The sequence below is a fragment of the Epinephelus moara genome, chromosome 10 (assembly GCF_006386435.1).
Source record: "Epinephelus moara isolate mb chromosome 10, YSFRI_EMoa_1.0, whole genome shotgun sequence".
NCBI lineage: Eukaryota > Metazoa > Chordata > Actinopteri > Perciformes > Serranidae > Epinephelus > Epinephelus moara.
The window spans coordinates 5,064,133-5,082,145 of record NC_065515.1 but is presented as its reverse complement, the minus strand read 5'-3'; the positions used below and the strand labels follow the sequence as shown (position 1 = coordinate 5,082,145).

The following is an 18,013-nucleotide window of genomic DNA, read 5'->3' as shown; positions in this document are numbered from 1 at the left end:
TGATTTATTATGAATTTCCAAAGTTTTGAACTTTAGACGCTTGCTGTAGCGCCACCATCAGGACTATTGGCTTGAGTTTACAGCTGAGGATATCTGGCATGAGACTGGACCTTTGTGCAAAGTTTGGTGAGTTTTCACCCATGGGAAGTATGATATCCTCGGAAGAAGAAAGAAGAAGAATACCTAGGATTACAATAGTGTCCTGGCAGCTTAGCTGCCCGGACCCTAAATATACAAAGTACTATACATGACAATGAAATGAGCAGTAACTCAATAATGCTGAATCTCTTAGTACTTAAATATAAATAATGTAACTAACCTAAAATCTGCATGTCATGCAGCCCTGCCTCTATCATCCCTTCCTATTTCTGTTGTCACTCTTATCTTTCTCTGTCTTTTCTGTAGTGAACACAAAGCAGGACGGGGAGAATGTAGCATCAGATCTTTGAATGTGAAATACTACGGCTTATCTATTCTCATCCCCTCCTGTCAAATCTCACCCTCAATCCCCTTGTAATGATATTTATTTAGCTCTTTTATTGTAAGTAGAGTCATGTCAGTTTCACTTAGAACGCTCACATTTTACTCAGCATCATACTACTTTTCCTGACTTATCATCTTCTCCTTTCCCTTTCTTCCCCTCCTTTCCTTGTTCCTCCTCTTTCTACCTTTTTTCCCCACTGTTATCCGATTTTCATAGCGCTCAGCCGTCTGCTACCCTCGAGAAAGACACTTAACTGGTGTAAATACCCTGTCTGAATGAATATTTCATGGATGGAGGTAGTGTGGTTACAGGCTGAATCTGTCTGTGTGTGTGTGTCTGTTTGTGAGAGTGTGTGTGTGTGTGTTAATGCATGCATGCGTGCATACTGAGGCATAAGTTATCCTGCGGTATTTGAACAGTGCGCACAGCAACAAGACCACAGGGCACGCAGGAAATGGAAATGTAATTGGATTGTGACAGGATGCAGTTTGTGAACAGAAACCAGTCAGCCCCCACAGGAGTCGTTTCATACACTCGCACATTGACTCGCACTCGCAAAAACACCATCGTTACATATCCACATACTCCCCACCATTACTCCTTTTGATTTCCCGCTCACAGCAGCCAGTTCCTCATTCTGATGTAGAGTCAGACTGGGTAATTTCAAAGATACAGTATGTTTGGGGCTTAGAATTCTGCATTACAAAGAAAACTTGGCAGGACAGGTGTTATAAATACAAAAGGTACCACATGTACATTCATGTAATGTTGAGAAAAGAAGAGGATGATACTGCATTCTTAGCACCATGACACCCTGCGTAAATTATAAGCACAACTTCTGGTTATTCCTTTTTCTGTGAGATTCAGCCGTATGCTACAGGTGTCTGTTCTCTTTTCCTACAGCTTTTTGGGGGAAATTAATGATGTGGGAACACAACCTGCCACATTTTAGGCTGCATTCACATCAAATGAGGCCTTGTGGCGATTAGCCGCAGGGTTGTGCGGCGGTGTGGAAGTGTCACTTAAATGGCCCATTTGTGGGGGAATAGAGGGGAGAGACCAGCGGTATGAAGCCAATCTCCTCATCTCAGCGACTGTTTCTGTGTCCACAGCAAGTTGTTCATGTCAGCCTGAAACATCTCTAGAATTCTTTTTGATTATCATTAATGAATTATCTTTACTGCTACAAAAGATAGATAGTACTCTTAAGCTCTTTACATATTTACATTACTCACTATAATATTTAACGACAGAAAAGGACTGTATGACATGTGCCTGTGGACTGCAGGTGTCTTCTGGTCACATGATTGACAATCTGTCATGATATCAGTTTGCGCTTCTCCAAAAGTTGATCTGTTTCAACTTTCTGCTGCGTTTCCTTTTCGATATTCCCTGTGGCCCCTACTTCTGCGGCCTCGGTGCATTACCCACATTGATATAAATAGAAGGCGTTCTCGCTACAACGTCTGACTTGGTGTGAATGCAGCCTTATGCTATGTTCACACTACGAGCAACACAGCAATAGGCTACAAGTCGTTTCAATGGAAGCTGGTAACATGAAGCTATGAACTGGTGCCTGACACTTGTCGCTGTGGACCTTGACACACTACAAATCAAAGCTGAGCTGTTCTCAACTTTTTTTCAGTGCTCCACTGATAGGCTGAAGCATCAACCAATGATATGTTTTGTTTTTAGCTGTGGTATCGTGTTGTTTAGCTCAGTTAGCTGATGCTATGCTACCTTTATGTGCATTGCAGAGCACATGGGACTGCAAAATGTGAGATAAAAACGGACAGATATTTTTTTAGACAAATACTAATTTTTGATGACATTCAGTCAAGATGCTTTGTGGCAAGTAGGGGACACACGAGCGCAATTGTGACTCAGCAATAATATAGCTGGTCACGCTGTTGCGTTGTCGCTCGTATTATGAACATAGCATTAAATGGAAAATGTGATGTAGCTCCTCTGTCCCTCTACGCCTGAGGGATGAGACAGCGACCTAAAGAAGTGGCCTTGAATAGCAGTCACAAACTATGTTAGCTTGACGTCAGCTAAAATGTTGAGGGATAGGTTGTGCTGTTCTGCAACAAACAATCTGAAAGGTTTGGAGACTTATTGGTCGTTCCATTAAGAAAAGAACCACATGGTAGGCTTTTGAAACTGCACCATTGCTGACAGGAACAATCTGGCTTTGGCTACGTGGCCTTGTCTCTCCCTCTCTGTCTGTGTCTCTCATACAAACATACACAACAGCGAGGTCAAATAAAAACTACCTGCCACATTAAACCACGCAGAATAAAATAATAGTAACTGCCAGGAACTCTCATTTCTTTTTCAAATATTCACACAAGCTTTGATGAATTCCTCTGTGGGCTTTCAAAGTGTACTTGAAAACAAGTACATTTCACAAAAAAAGAGGAAGAAGGAAAAAAAAAAAGAAAATCCATCATGCTCAAGGCAGAACATCAATTAAACACACACATGGAGCTCTGGGTAAATTAATTTGACTAATATAAAAAATATGAGAGCGAGAGCCGTTCAGAGCAGATAAAACCAGTTTGGAGCAGCACATGCACATGTAGCTACACGTAACTGGCTAAAAAGCAGAAAATACCTGAGTGGGTGGGGAGGCCCTTTCGGCTGAAGTCTGTGCAAGCCCTTACAGGGCAAAGTAACAAAGCTGCCGAGAAATACTGCTGTTCAGATGGTTACGATTTTGCTCCTGATTGCACTGGTTGTGTCCAGAATGACAATTTCTCCAAGCAAAAGGCCAATAAAGGTCATGAATGATTACATGGGTATGAAATCAGCTCTGACCAGATGGCGTGGCTGTCTCAGTCATTACAACTCCTGACCCTCTGCCAGATTCTGGGGTATGGCCAGAGACAGTGAGCGCTACCATTATGGGCACCAGTATACCCGCAGAATGATATGAGCAGGGAAGGATGGTGTCATTTACAAGTCTCTTAAATGTATCTCGGTGTCTAGATACAGAAAAAAGTAGAAAAGTGTTTTACTTTTCTTTGCCTTATTGGCTATTTCCCTGTGATACCCTTTAAAACTTCCATCATATTTAAAATGGCATTGTTGAGATTTAGGACTGTCATTGTTTGCAAGTCACAAGTAAGTCTCAGGTCATTGCATCAAGTCCCAAGTCAAGACTGATGAATCTCAAGTCAATTCCAAAGTCTAGATTAACAAGTCTTAAGTCAAATCCAAAGTCAAGACTGATGAGCGCAAAGTCCCAAGTCATGGCTGAAAAGTCCTAAATCAAGACAGGCAAGTCTCAAGTTAAGTCCCCAGTCCTTAACATTGAGTTTTGAGGCCCAAACAAGGCATAAACCACATTTAATGCAATTTTAACAGCAGAGTAATAACGTTGGCTAAACATAGCTCTCTACTGTGTTAATATTCGCCTCGACTTAGTGTTTTTGCGCAACTTTACACGTTGAGCAGAGTTAGAAGTTGTTGCGTCTGCGTCTCCATTAGTAATTTTCGACCTGCACATTTTTCATACTGTAATTCATTTTTTTCCTATTTTTTTTCCAGCTGAAGCTAAATAGCTTAACATTAGTTCGTCATGTTCTCTCATGCAACTTGATTGGATGCTGTCAGACTAGTTCAAACAAGGTGAATCTGGAGAATTAAGCGATGACTTGCTGGTATAGTTAATGTTATGAATTTATGTGTCGCATACTTTTAAATTATATACCGACTAGTCCTTGCCCACTGGTAGCTTTGTCACCTTCTACCTATGCCAATCCTCAATGCCTATGTGCAGTTTCACATANCTCAGATTATGTGTGGTCATATGCCTACAAAGTTGTGTGGTGATCGGTGAAACCCTTGAGATGTTAAGTATTTTCAGATCAAAAGGCTGAGGTCCAAGTGAAGTTACAAGTTGCTGGTGTGAGAGTCTAAGTCAAGTTGCAAGTTCTTCTTGATTTTGACTTTAGTTGAGTCTAAAGTCATTAAATTTGTTACCCGTGTTCAACTCAATTCCAAGTCATGTGACTTAAGTCCACATCTCTGCAAATATCTCTCTCAACCAGCAAGCACAGCCCAGCTAAATAACTGTTGTGTACTAGGAGGCATATCATACACATATTGAGAATCAGACAGAATATCATATCACAGATTCTGCTGTAGAAAGTATTTTGGATTCAAATGTGCTTAAAAATTGTGGATATGGTTAAGGTTTGTGTAGGTTTACAAAATGATTTGTTGGCTTTGGGAAACATCATGGTTTGGGTTGAAATGACTATTCTATTATGGTTACAAAACCTGTGGAGTCATGGTAGAAATAATGACCACTTTCTTTTAACCATGGCCACAAAGGTCCCTCAAAAATAATCAACGTTAACTTTCGGTGGGAGGTCATTACTTAAGGCCTGACGTTTCATCCAACCATCCTGACCATTCCAACATGTTAAAATTCAATACTAGGCAAACATTACATTAATACCCAGCTTTGTTAGACAAAACCTGTTCAGAGAAATGCACATTTACTCACTGTATAAACAGCAGCCACAATCACTGGACCACAGCAAAATAAGTGAACGGAATAGAAATGTTGAGATGGGTCTTTCAGTAACTTTTTCACATCCTCGCACACAATGTGTGGAGTCGTCCCTCAGGACGTGGCCTCTCACCTCCACAGATAACACTTTCTAACTATGGGTGAGCAGCTGAATCCTTGCGGGAGTCGGCCTCAGAGCTCCACACCTCATTATGATACTCACACTACATGAAGGGAAGGATTGGGAAACAATAGAGCAATGTGGAGAAAACAGTAAAGGGAGGGATGGGGTAGAATACAGGGGAAGAAGACATAAAGAGTGCATGTGTAGGTGGTGGGTGGTGGGAGATAAGACAGAGAGAAGGGGCAGAAAGAAGGGCACAACTTCTTTAGAGTTTATAGAGTTTCATAAAGTGCAAATGAATAGGAAACACACCGCTGCTTGTGTGTGATGTGTGGCGAGATGCACTAATTATCCCAGAGGCCTTTGGGCTAGGGGAGTGTTAATGAGCATTAATGAAAACAGATCCAGACTGAGAGAAACCAAAGTACTGTCTTTTAATGATATAAACAGAAGAGCTGGGCTGAGTTTAGATGAAAGCCTGGTTGAAGGAAGAACTCTCCCCTTTGGGACCGGAGCTGCGGGTTAATGACGATGGGCAGAAGAGGGTGGGAAACCTAGAGTGTGTGTTTACTACAGGTCATTGTAGTTTTTACCAGATAGCACGGGTAAATAGAAGAGAATTAAAAATGAAAAAGGAGCTCAAGTACTTGCTTACTTGTTTAATAAGAGCACAGATTATATCTGACTGTCTTTAATGGAAAATGTAGTTACTGGCCTGCAAATGTTGCGAGTAACAAACTGCTTTTACAATGAGTGTGGGGATAAACTAAACTGCTTCCTCCATCCTACCTGCTCTTGATGTGGTCTTCCAGTTCACCACGTGACATTGTTTCAGTGCAATGGTCAGTGAAGGGGCAAGCTACGGTCAGCTTGTCCAGCAGCTTGTGCACCAGCAGGCTGGGCTTCCTGCAGCTCTGCAGCATGAGGGGCGCCCGGCACACGGGGCAGAAATCACTCTCCAGCAGGAAGCTGGTGAGACACTCTTGGCAATAGGTATGTCCACAGGGCGTGTCCAGGGGCTTGATGAGCGCCTGCAGACAGATGTGACACACGAGGTCGTCGTCCACCTCGTCTTTGTAAAGGTACTCATGGTTCTCCTCCAGCTGGTGGCTGTGGCCACACGAGGCGCACAGGTTAGGAAACAACAGTCTATAGTCTGAGGGGGAAAGGGGTGGAGCCGATGCTTCGGCCATTGCCGTGGCACCTTCAGTTTCTGTACTGTCCTCCTGGATACTCATTTGGACTCAGGATGTCTTCTTGCATCTGGTGAGGAGGTCATTAGCAGCAGAGGTCTGTCAGGAACTCTGTGGGGAAAAAGAATACAGTGAGAAGCAGTAGTATTTAGCTCTGTTGTGACATTCAGAGCATTAATACATTTGCTTTGTAAAGATATAGTGAAGCTATTGTGTCCTGAGTAGAGAATGAAGTCACGCTTCTTCTGTGTGTGTGTTAGCTCTGGCTGCAGTGTTGTCGTTGTTTAACGCTATTTATGGAGTTAGCACATTAGCTGCTAGCTACCAACCAGGCAACTCATAGAAGAGCCCTTATTAGTACAACTACATAGGTATTATCAGCAAAATGTACTTTAAGTATCAAAAGTAGAAAAACTGGTTGTGCAGTAAGATTGTGCAGATTATTGTGTAAGATATTATTAGATTCTTGATAACTGGGGCATCAGTGTAGCACGGTGTTAGCCGCTCAAGGTGGAGCTAGTTTTAGAGGTCCAGTGTGTAGAATTTAGGGGCGTCTTTTGGCAGAAATAATAACATTTATTTGTGTAGCACTATATCTAAACAAGGTTACAAAGTGCTTCACAAAGTGCATTAAAAAAACAACAAAACAATTCAAAGGAAAAAAACACAAAAGTTACAAATCACAAAAGCACAAATCAGGCATTAAAGAGGAATGCTCTCCCATTAAAGATATGTTTTAAGCAGTGCTTTAAAAACGGGTAATGTGCTAGCTAGCCTAATTGCAGGCAGAGAATTCCAGAGCTACGAGGCCTTGACGGCAAAAGCCCGGTCACCTTTAGTTAGCCCAAAGCAGACAAACCAAACACTGGCACTAGATAAAGCTATTTGAGTTTTTGCACTGGCGACCATAGTTCTCCGTGCTTGGCACATCAAAGTTTTAATTCTGCAACCTCAACGTTAGATGCCACTAAATCCTGCACACTGTATCTTAACACAGTGTATCTTAATATACAGCTTGTAGTTTCGTTCAGGGTTCCTAGCATGGTGATCGGGACCAGATAAATCAGAGGGAGAGAGAAAACTAACTTTGATAAACAATGCATTCGGACATTTTCTTTCATCTTTGCAATATGAGAAATGTAGAAGAGAAAAGTCTTTTTGGTCGAACTGCTAACAGGTCAGACATCTGAAACGTAACATCGACCCAAATATACACATTGACACTAAAAGGTTTAATATGTCTGGACCTAAAAAGTAACCAGTAATTATGCAAATGAATATTGTGGAGTTATAAGCGCATAATTTGCCTCTGAAATGTAGAATAAGTGTATAAAGTACCATCAAATTAAAGCAGAAGTACCTCAAATTGTACTGAAGTACAGCACTTGAATAAATGTACTTTCCACCGCTGAAGAAAGACAGCAGCACAGTTATCATGTCAAATAAACAGGGTGTGAAAATATTCATAAGCTGTGTTGCCGGAGCAGAGCTTCTCTTTCACACACATGTGAACAACAGCAGCATATGACGTGTGCAGCAGCCCTGCAAGGTTTTTTTATTTTCCCTCAGTTTGATTTCTTCCGCTGGCACAGAGAAGTGATATTGAACTACAGAGATTTTTTCCCTGGATGCAGGAACGTCAATACTGCTCATCTCAGCAGCAAGTGTAGGGACAGATAAGACACAGATAAGTCTCCAGCACCCGCTCGCTGTATTGCATGACAAACACATCACTACTGTGGGATGTGACATGATTTCACACTGTTTTTTTTCTCCATAACTGCCACACAGGTTTACATTGTGCTCAACACTGTGCGTGCCAGTGTACACGTCATATTCAAAACAGGCAGGCTCCTTGAGCACATGGACACGAACAGATGGGCTCAGTCAGACACACGTCACCTTGGCAACAGCCATCTTGTTGGCACTCCACAAGCTTTGTTTCTGGACCCACTATTGGGTCTTGGCTGCTTAATGAGACACTAGATCTTGTTAAAAAAAACACCAACAACAAACTTGTGTTTGGAGTCTATTAAATAATCTAGTTCTATTTTAATTGCACACATTCCAGTGCTCTAAATAAAATCTTAGCAAACAATACACTTTGATGTGAATCCCAATATGCTAATGCTGACAAATATGGCCGCGCACTTACAAGTACAAACAAATCTACAGAGTAACCGCCGAGTTGTCAAAACAAACAGGCCGTCTTCATCTCATTTTTACATAAGCAGTGTGAGGATGGTGCAGTTGTGACAGCCATATAAGCTCAGTGTCTTTGGTGTGTCTGGGAGGGGACAGCTAATAAGAAGAGGCTGAGCAGTCTTAACAAAGATGAACTTTCCCACTGAGAGCTTGCGGTAACATGGCTGATTCATCACAGACTGTGGCACCTGCTGCGTCTGAGGTCTGGCCTGATCTATGGAGCAGAGCACTTTCATCATTACACAAGAAAAGCCAGAGACAGGGAGGGATAGAGAGGGAGGGAGGGAGCAAATATCTGCCAGCGGGAGCAGAAAATGTGAAAAAAAAAAAAAAAAAAAGTGATTCAAAGTTAAAGAAAATGAAAAATGAAGGTGGTTTGATATTCTCTTCAATTCCTGATCTTATCGGGATAACACAGTCTCATTTAAGTTTGTTCGCTTTTCTCTCCTGGAAAACTTTTGTGTTAGAAGAGAAAAGATAACTAACAAAAAGTATAAAGTAAAGGGATCAGAATATATGACTCTGTCGTCTGAAACAAAATGGATGGCATATTACAGGAACCCATTAGTCATAATAATTTGTGCTTGGATTGAAGATCACAGAATAACAATAGAATTCCTGCACAAAAATACATGCGCCTACATGCAAAGACATGCCCACAAGCATGCCTCCAACACACCCACTCATACAGGCGGGCACATTCACACAGAGGAAAACGCCTGCGCCTGAGGAGCATCAGCTCTCTCTGGCTCACTCCTAATCCCTGGTGTGACAAGACAACACCGCTATAACAGTCTTGTTGGGACTCTGCTCTTTGCTCTAGGGAGACAATGACAAGACTACATGTTACAGATGTGTTTTTTTGAACGTCCAGTGTGTATGGTTCAGGAGGATATATTGGCAGAACTGGAATATTAGGTAATAAGTGTGTTTCCATTGGTGTATAATGTATAATAAAATTAGAATCACTGTGTTTATCTTAGCGTGAGCCATTTATATCTACATAGAGAGGGTTTCCTTGTTTGAGAAGATCGCTGAGTTGCACCGCCATGTTTCTACGGTAGTCCAGAATGGACAAAACAAAACATACACTGGCTCTAGAGAGGGTCATTCGTGTTTTTGTGTTGGCCACTGTAGTAAACAGCTCCTCCGCAATGAGGGCGTCAGAAAAACAGACTTTTTAATGTGAAACTGCTTCATTTGGTGTTGTTTTTGACGGTTTATATCATCGTGTCTGTTTGTTTTGGAGAGGAAGAGATCTCTATGGATAATTCGGCCCCCGGGAAAAACCTCCTGAACATCTGGATCTTAAGGGTGCTTTCACACCTGCCCTGTTTGGTTCGGTTCAATCGAACTCAAGTTTGTTTGCCCCCTAAGCGTGGTTCGTTTGGGCAGGTGTGAACACAAGGTGCACACCCAACAACCGGACCGAAGTAGTCTTGTTTCAGTTACAAACAAACTCTGGTGCGGTTCGTTCGTGGTGAGAAGGTGTTCCGACCTGGATGTGAAGCAACTGCAGTCACATGACACATTGTTTGGGTTAAACATGAGCATGTTACAGTCCTGGAGGATTATTAATGTGCACCTCCTCCTGTACTGCCTTAATATGCACATTCAGCACATCCAATGCATCAAAACATTGTTTTCTAGTTGGAGCCGCGCCTCGTTTTCAAACTGTATGGTTTGACTAAAATGAACAATGACAGCAATATAGTCCACGATGAGCAGCGCTAAAATCAACCTGCGTAGTTGTCCCTCCATTGTGACATTAGAAAGTGTCACATTTATCTTGCAAGTGTACTCTTCTTCAACGTTTGCTTTACTTCCTGGATCTTTCTTGCTCGGGCATTTTATCTGGTCCACTTGTAAATGCTGCTGTGAGATTAAGAACCAACTTTAAGCGATTATGCATCGTTGAAATAAAATCAGTCCCTGATTTGGACTAAAGCCAGAGAACTCTGAAAGCACCCTAAGTAAGAAAAAGGTGAGCACACATTTGCAGGTGCTAGGCTGGTGGCCTGTCTCCGACATGCCAAACAATGTTGGAGAAATACTGATTTTTAATGTGAAACTACTATATTCAGTGTTTCTACTGGGTTGAATCACCAGGTCTGTTTGTCTGCGGATATTTTGGCTTGAGCTAAAATCTTCCCAGTCAAAGAACTCTGACAAAATTCTAATTGGGAGAAGTTTTAGCTGGTTGCAATCTGCAGTCCTCATCACTGGATGCCACTAAATCCCCCTAAATCCTACACACTGTTCCTTTAATAGCTACACCTGCAATCTGATATAACATGCATGAGAAATGTGAGGTTTTGGCTGCATTCTGTCCATGTTTCCATTCCACTCTATAGATCACAAAATGAAAGAAAAAGTAGTGTTTGGATTGTAAATACAGCTCAAATGAAAAACTGTCTCCTTTGTCTTTGAACCAAAGTCACGTCAAGCTTTGGCTCAATAGGTCATCCCTTTTCAACTATTGAGAGCTGGGAGAGTTGTTTGTCTAAGATAGCCTCCACCTTCTTCCTCACACATTGCACATTTTATGTAAATAAGGCTGTTGATTCACTCTCAGGTTACTCTCCTGCGATCTGGGATGACTTGACGAGTTAATAATGATACAAGGCTGTGCCGAGTCAGCTACTTTTTCTCGAACGATTGAGTGTGGAAAAAACAACCCAACGTCAAGGTAAATGTGTCTGCGTTGGCACTCTTGCTGTCCACCCTGAGCTAGCATGTTGCTGTGTACACACCCACTCCTCATGTTCAACAAAATCAAATCATATCTGTATCAATCAAACAGACACACCCTCGAAGGAAAAGGCGCAGTCAGCCAAGTGCATGTGAGCATAGCACGCTGGATACAATGTAACACAGCCTTCTTTTGCATAACTACTTTGTTAATCATTATTTAATGAGCTGCATGAACTGAAATTCCTTCCATAGAGTATTGAAGCTGACACAGAGCACACCTGATCGTTGTAGTTATGGCAGGTTTTGACACTGTCGAGACAACAAACTGCTCTGTGAGTCATATAGAAACAACAAACTCATTCACAGGCTGACATGCAATCACAGGGCCCACGCTCACCAGCACCATTACAGCAGAGTGGGAGTTGCTCATGAACATAATCAGATCATAAAAAGTCAGAATGGCATGCTGATACTAGATCAGTGTTGCTCCTCCAAGCAGCTCAATAAAACATGAACCTTGAGTACAAACAAACATTAGGCAGCCTGGAGTTATAGGCGCGCGCACACACACACACACACAAACACACACACACACACACACACACACACACACTCCAGCATAGTCTGTTGTGTTCAGACATGTCACCGAAACACTGAAAATTCCAGTAAGCCATTTTTTTCCCTCTTTCTGCTGACATCTGTTTCATAACCACACAAACAGTATTTTTTACAGAATATAACAGGACAATTATCTTTATTGATAATTAGGACCTAAATTACACTATTACACACACACACACACACACACACACACACCCACCCTATCTATCTCATCATGACACATTTTCTCATGCCTCTACATGCATTACATAATATTTTCAGTACTTTTCAAATCAAGCATCTCACTCCATTAGGAATGAGCATATGGGCTTTGGAGCAGCAGAGTAATGTAATTCCTGCCCTTTCCATAACCTCTACATAAGGCTCTTGTGTGTGTATGTTTGTGTATGCCGGTCGCTCTCTCAGTTCATAGCATATCTCCACGGTGAGTCTGAGCCAGACCTGACACCTCAGTCTGGGAGAACAGCTGCGGGCAGATGCAAAGCTCTGTCAAGTGTCTCTAATATCAGAATGGCTGAGTGGATCAGCACAGACTGTACTGAACACTAACTAAGATTAGCAATCACACACATAGGTACTAGTAGATCTACACAGACAACATCACTACAGGCACTCCATGTCTATTACATGCATGTAAAGTGAACTCACACACTCTCACATGCAAATGAATTCCATGTAAATAACTCTGACCAGCAACAGGTACTGGAACTGACAAAGTTTCACTGTTAGCATGTTTAAGACAACCACACTGAATAAAAACTCAACTTGAGAGGGGAAAGTATACTTACATGTCTTCATGATCGACGTTCACTTTCAGCAGAGCCGTTCACCTGGACAGGTAAAGCCTCACAGAGGGTGTAACATTAGACAGTTGAGCGGGGAGGTGAAGGGGGGGAGCAAAGGAGAGTTAAATGACTCAGTAAAGAGGACTTTGTCCCGTGATGGAGTCTGCCGATTGGCTGCCACTCTTCAAGTGGGGAAATTTTATCCGACTGCCGGTCTTAGGGGAATTCTGCAACCCAAAGCGGGGAAGAGTGCTCCTGTGTGAGCTCAGAACCTGCTCACCTCTAACAGGCCAAGGTGATCAGGAAGTGGCAGGGCAGAGGGGTGGAGCTGGGGAAAAGGTAAACAAGAGAACTGCCCAAACCTGCTCTGGGAGTTCGGGAGAAACCTGGAATTTCCTATGAAGTGGAGTGGAGACAGGAAGCAGGAGAACGGAGGGTTGTAAAAAAAAAAAAACAACAGTTGGGACATTTTTCAAAAGTGCACCACTTGCAAACAAAACCTTTTTCTCTTGTAATGAAATATTGAAACGTCTTGCAAAAGGGCAGCAGCAGCTTGAGCTACAAGATCTGACAGGATGTCTTCTATAACACAATAAAAACATTTTATGTACCTACATGATTGATTTCCTGCAGACCATTTACGTAAACAGAGGGACTGTGCTCTGATCTTGAAACAGGAAGCCCATAATCTCAGTAAATGACAACATGTCTCAGGCTCAGATACGGCAGGTATATTAAAGCTGTGTACAATACACACACTGTAATACCTGTTGCTTGGATGGGGCTCTCTTTTTTTTGTTGCGGTTTTGCTTCTCTTTGACCATGGCTGCTTTTGTAAAGCCGTGCGTGTGATTCCAGCTTTGCACAAAAACAGTTGTTATCCTTGTTTTTTAGATGTGGTTTCGCTCACAGCTTTTCCTACCTCATGCTGCTCTTTAAACCCCGGGACTGTGAGCCACAGGTGCTCCAGACACAAAATGACGTTTCGGCATGAGTCACTCTGAGACGCAAGCAGAGCTGAATCATTGGAGTGTCTGAGCAGCATATATTTATGTACAGGCTGTATCACTTACTCAAGTGTTGCTACAATCACTGACCACAGCACAGGGAGAGAAATACGTCCAGTCTGAGTGGGTTTTTTGTTTAAATGACGAATTCTGAGGTGATTTAAAGAAACAAGAATTTTTAAAAAGGTGGCACAACATTATAGATTAAAAGACAGTTTGTTTAATTTGCTTGAGAATTGAAATTTCCCTGACAGTCATCATAATACATGCATCCTTGAGGTGATGTTTTGTTCTCATTTCTAAGGAAATTCTATTTTACTTTCAGTTTAAATATCACTCACAATCCTCCTGCAACAAGCGTGTTATTTGCAGGAACAGGAACTCAAATGTCTTTCTGATTTTTTTTCGGATTCTGAGTCAAAGGTATTTGTCATATGTCTTTACACTCACTGAACAATCAGGCAGTGGAGTCTCTAGATGACTCTCGGTTGATGAACAAGAAACAGTTGAGCAGTTCCTGGTGACCTTTACAGCTGACATATCACTCCCACTTCCTTTCCTGAGGCAGAGCGGAGATGGGGGGGTGGGGGTGGGGGGTGGGGGGGTAGTCTGGGACTCCAACCCTAAACTCTGGATCTTCTAGGTTCTTAAAATACCTTCAGCTTTGTGTCATTCAGATAATAATACATGTCCAATATGTTTATTCTACTATGCCTTGAGCATATGTTTTCATATGGATAGTCAGGATATTCTCATCAACTCTTTGTAGTTTTCCTACATAAAGGAATGCACCCAAATTTGTACATATTCCACCTAATCATGAGCCAGTAATTTTTGCATAACACATGTATTGTTGAAGGCTGCAATCACTTTGTCAGTTCGCTGATGGGAGTAAACAAAGCAGGTTGGGGTGGTGAATGGGTCACAAAACACAGGAGCCCCAGGACTCTACCCTGGAGTCATGTGAACTTCGAGTCATTTTAAAAGGAACGTCCTCATGTTTCTTTTCCCTAAACCTAACCACAGTACATTAACCTAAACCTAACCCTGTAACTTTATTTTAATTGCATGACTTTACCTTAAGGTTGCATTTGTGGGGTGCTAATTCATAACATATCATACGTACCTATGTGCATTTTTGTAAGGTATTACACAATATTTGAGCAAACTCATTCACGTTATCCTCATTCTAACAGTTTTGTGTATGAGCACATGGGACAAATAGAGTGTTGTATTGATTCAGTAAGGGACAGTGCATTATATGTTTCAATATGGGACAATCATGTATTATGCATGATCAGAGATGTTTCAGTTAGTTTTGGTATTCCACCTCTGATGAAGGGCAGCGGATGTTTCAGTTAGTTTTGGTATTCCACCTCTGATGAAGGGCAGCGCACTGCCGCTTAAAACCTTTTCAAACCTAAAAAAAAAAAAAAAAAGCATTTTCAGGATGAGTATCCCTTTGGAATGATGCAGCAGCAGCAGCTCTAAACCTCTATCACATCNAATGACACTATACCCACCAAAACGAGATTGACAGCACTGTAAGCCAATCAGAGTCAGCAGAACATGTTGTGGGGAGATGTCGGCTGCTGTGAGTGGCCGTTGTTATGCTTGTCCTTGGAACCTCCAGCCGCCAAGTTTTCCGCCCGGACTCATTTGAATGACGGACAACATGTCGGTCAACGGGAATGAAGCGTGATTTAACGGCAGAATGAGCTTTTCACAGCAAAAACAACAAGGTGAGAGAGATATTACCACTATATATATCAACGAATCGATTTCTGTTGTTGTTGTTCTTTGACCTGTAGCTCTCTGAAGCTTTGGTTTAGCGTGCTTTGGTGCATATGTGTGGAAACAGAGACAGAGTCTCAGCTTTCATTTGAGATGAACGGCGAGTGTTTTGATAACGTGTGGTCGAGTTAGAGCCTGAAATATACAGAGTGGGTCGAGATATTGGTGCTGTATGGAGTTGGATTTGTTGTTTATTTAGTTGTTGTTTGAGCTGTGTTTGGGGCATGTAAAAGGGTTTTTACAGCCTTGTAGCCCAGGTTCTGCTGTTTAATTGGATGTGCAACGTCACTATATTCTTCGTGATCAGTGCATTGTTTCACACTGTGTTTGCAAAGTCGCTCTCAAAGTCCAAAGTTTTTTCTTGGGAAAACATGACTTTATTCTCAGGACATTATTAGTCTGTTTTCATCATATTACAACTTTACTCTCTGAGAACATAAATATGTGGGAGGTGTTTTGAATGTGCAGGATGTTTTAAACATGAGCAAACATGAGCAAAAATCTCGCTGAAACACAAACTATTAAAGTCCAGGGATTTATATATGAATTGAAATGAATTAATGTACAATGAGCACATTTAAAGATGTAACTTCCCGAAACAAAAGACACAAATGGGGATGGAAAAGTGAACTATGCTTACATGTGTGTTGATCTACAACACAGTATGCCTGGGAAACTTACCGCATTCTGTTCCATTATATTTTCATAGTATGAGTCATCACCTATTGTGCTTGACGTTACAAAGCTTTTCAGTTTCTCTTTGTTTTTTCTTACTGCCGCTTTTATTTTTTAAAGGCATGACTGCTCGCTGGACTCGCAGATGCTACCATGTTGTATCATCTTGACATTGGGCAACATCAACATCATCAACATACATGTATAGTTCTGAGGTGGCAATCTGAATCATTCGTACTTCTCTGCTCTGCTCTTCTCTTCTCTACAGCATAAGACAGCAGGATTTGCTAACTGCGAGGAAATGCCCGTGAGATTGTTCTAAATTCTACGTTGTGTATCGCTACGGTGATTCTAATATTTAGAGTTTCTTCTGCTCTTAAGTTCTCTTTGAAGTGCTGAGTTGAACCTGCATCCTGTTTCATTTCTGCTGAGTCTTCAGCTCCCTGCTGCTGGAGTTTATCTAAACACTGTTGTGCAGGTGAAACCAATCTCCCCCTGTCTCTTTAGGACACTTTCCCTCCTTTCTCTTATTCCTCTCTCTCTCTCTCTCTCTCTCACACACACACACACACACTGAATCTCTCCCAAGCTTAGCTGTGCTTCACATTTCTCTGACACACTTTCCTCTAAGTCTCCAGCAATGATTTGAATTCAGATGGCAGATGAGAAAGTAAAAGAACCGGCTGATACAAAGACAGGGAATATTTTCCTTTAAACTCACTTTGAAAAAAAAAGAAAAAAAAAGCCCTCATCAATTTCTTTTTCTATCCATTCTCATGTGGCAGTGAAAGGTCGGTCGTCTCTCTTCCTTCCACACAGCATCCATATTTCATGGTACCGATGCAAATGCTCTCTGTAGCTTGAATATTGAAGAGGAAAAACGGCAGGAGGAAGGTCATCAAATAGAAGCAACCGAGACAGCTCCACCATCACCACAGAGATGGCCTCCTTCTTGTCCTTCTAATGTGATCATTCACGCAGACTGTGTGTGGGTGCAGGTGTGGGTCTACACAGATGCATGTGCTTGGGTATTGTGAGCACGTACTCGGGGGTCAATCCGGGAGAAAGACAAGGTTTGTCAAACACAATGAAAATACATGCGCGGCCTTTTAATATTTTTATCGTCATCAAAAAAGGTTATATTTTAGCCTTAAACCAACACTCACCCACTGTATTTAGATAAAATGCCACCTTGAGAACAAGTTGCACTCAATGAACTATTAATCTGTTGGCAAAAAACAAACAATATCTCTATTTTCTGTGATAGAAAGCAAATTTCAACCACTTGTCGAGTCTGACCAAAAGCAAAATCCTCTGGAAACCCTGGTAACTATTGTACCAAAGTGCATAGTGGCAACTTCCTGGTCAACTTGCCTTTCACCTGCTTTAATCATGTGTGTGCAATACCTGCATGCTGGCGTGTTTATGCTAGGTGACGGTGTGGCTCACTTTCAGTTTAGCTTGTGTGTAAGTTAGAGAAGCTGCAGTGAACATGAGAAGATGGTTCACGTCAGCAAGTTTCCAAATTAAGAAGATAAAATAACAAGTTCCATAATGTGCACTTTTAGCCGTGCCAACAGCAGGTCCAACACTCTGGACCAAACTGAATTATCTCAGCAACTGTTGGGTAGATTTATGTTGACATTTTGTAAAGGTATTCATGGTGTCCATAAGATGAATTTTACTTTAGTGATCCTTTAGTCTGGCATTTCCAGACTAAACCCAAGATGCAGCAGTGGTTCTCTTGCAAAAAAGTGTCAGGGAATAACTTGTTTGTGGGGGGAGGTGAACACTGTCATTGAAATGGTCCCACAAAAGAAAACACCACAAAAACATTAACGGTACGTCACAGTGTGATTCAACTTTTAAACGATATAAAAGACAAACATAATTTGATAATTGGTGCTCT

At 41.8% G+C, this 18,013-nt stretch overlaps 1 protein-coding gene across 2 annotated transcripts in view; it reads right to left on the bottom strand.

Annotated features, from left to right (window-relative positions):
- The window catches only part of lnx1 (ligand of numb-protein X 1), a 45,947-nt gene extending 33,044 nt beyond the window's left edge, over positions 1-12,903 (bottom strand). For both annotated transcript variants that reach the window (XM_050054038.1, XM_050054039.1), the window contains exons 1-2: positions 12,632-12,903; positions 5,920-6,434 (exon numbers count right to left, since the gene is read on the bottom strand). In XM_050054038.1, the coding sequence (XP_049909995.1) occupies positions 5,920-6,368 (449 nt within the window). In that variant the 5' untranslated portion in view covers positions 6,369-6,434; positions 12,632-12,903. The remainder of the gene's footprint in view (positions 1-5,919; positions 6,435-12,631) is intronic.
- Positions 12,904-18,013: the final 5,110 nt, after the last annotated feature.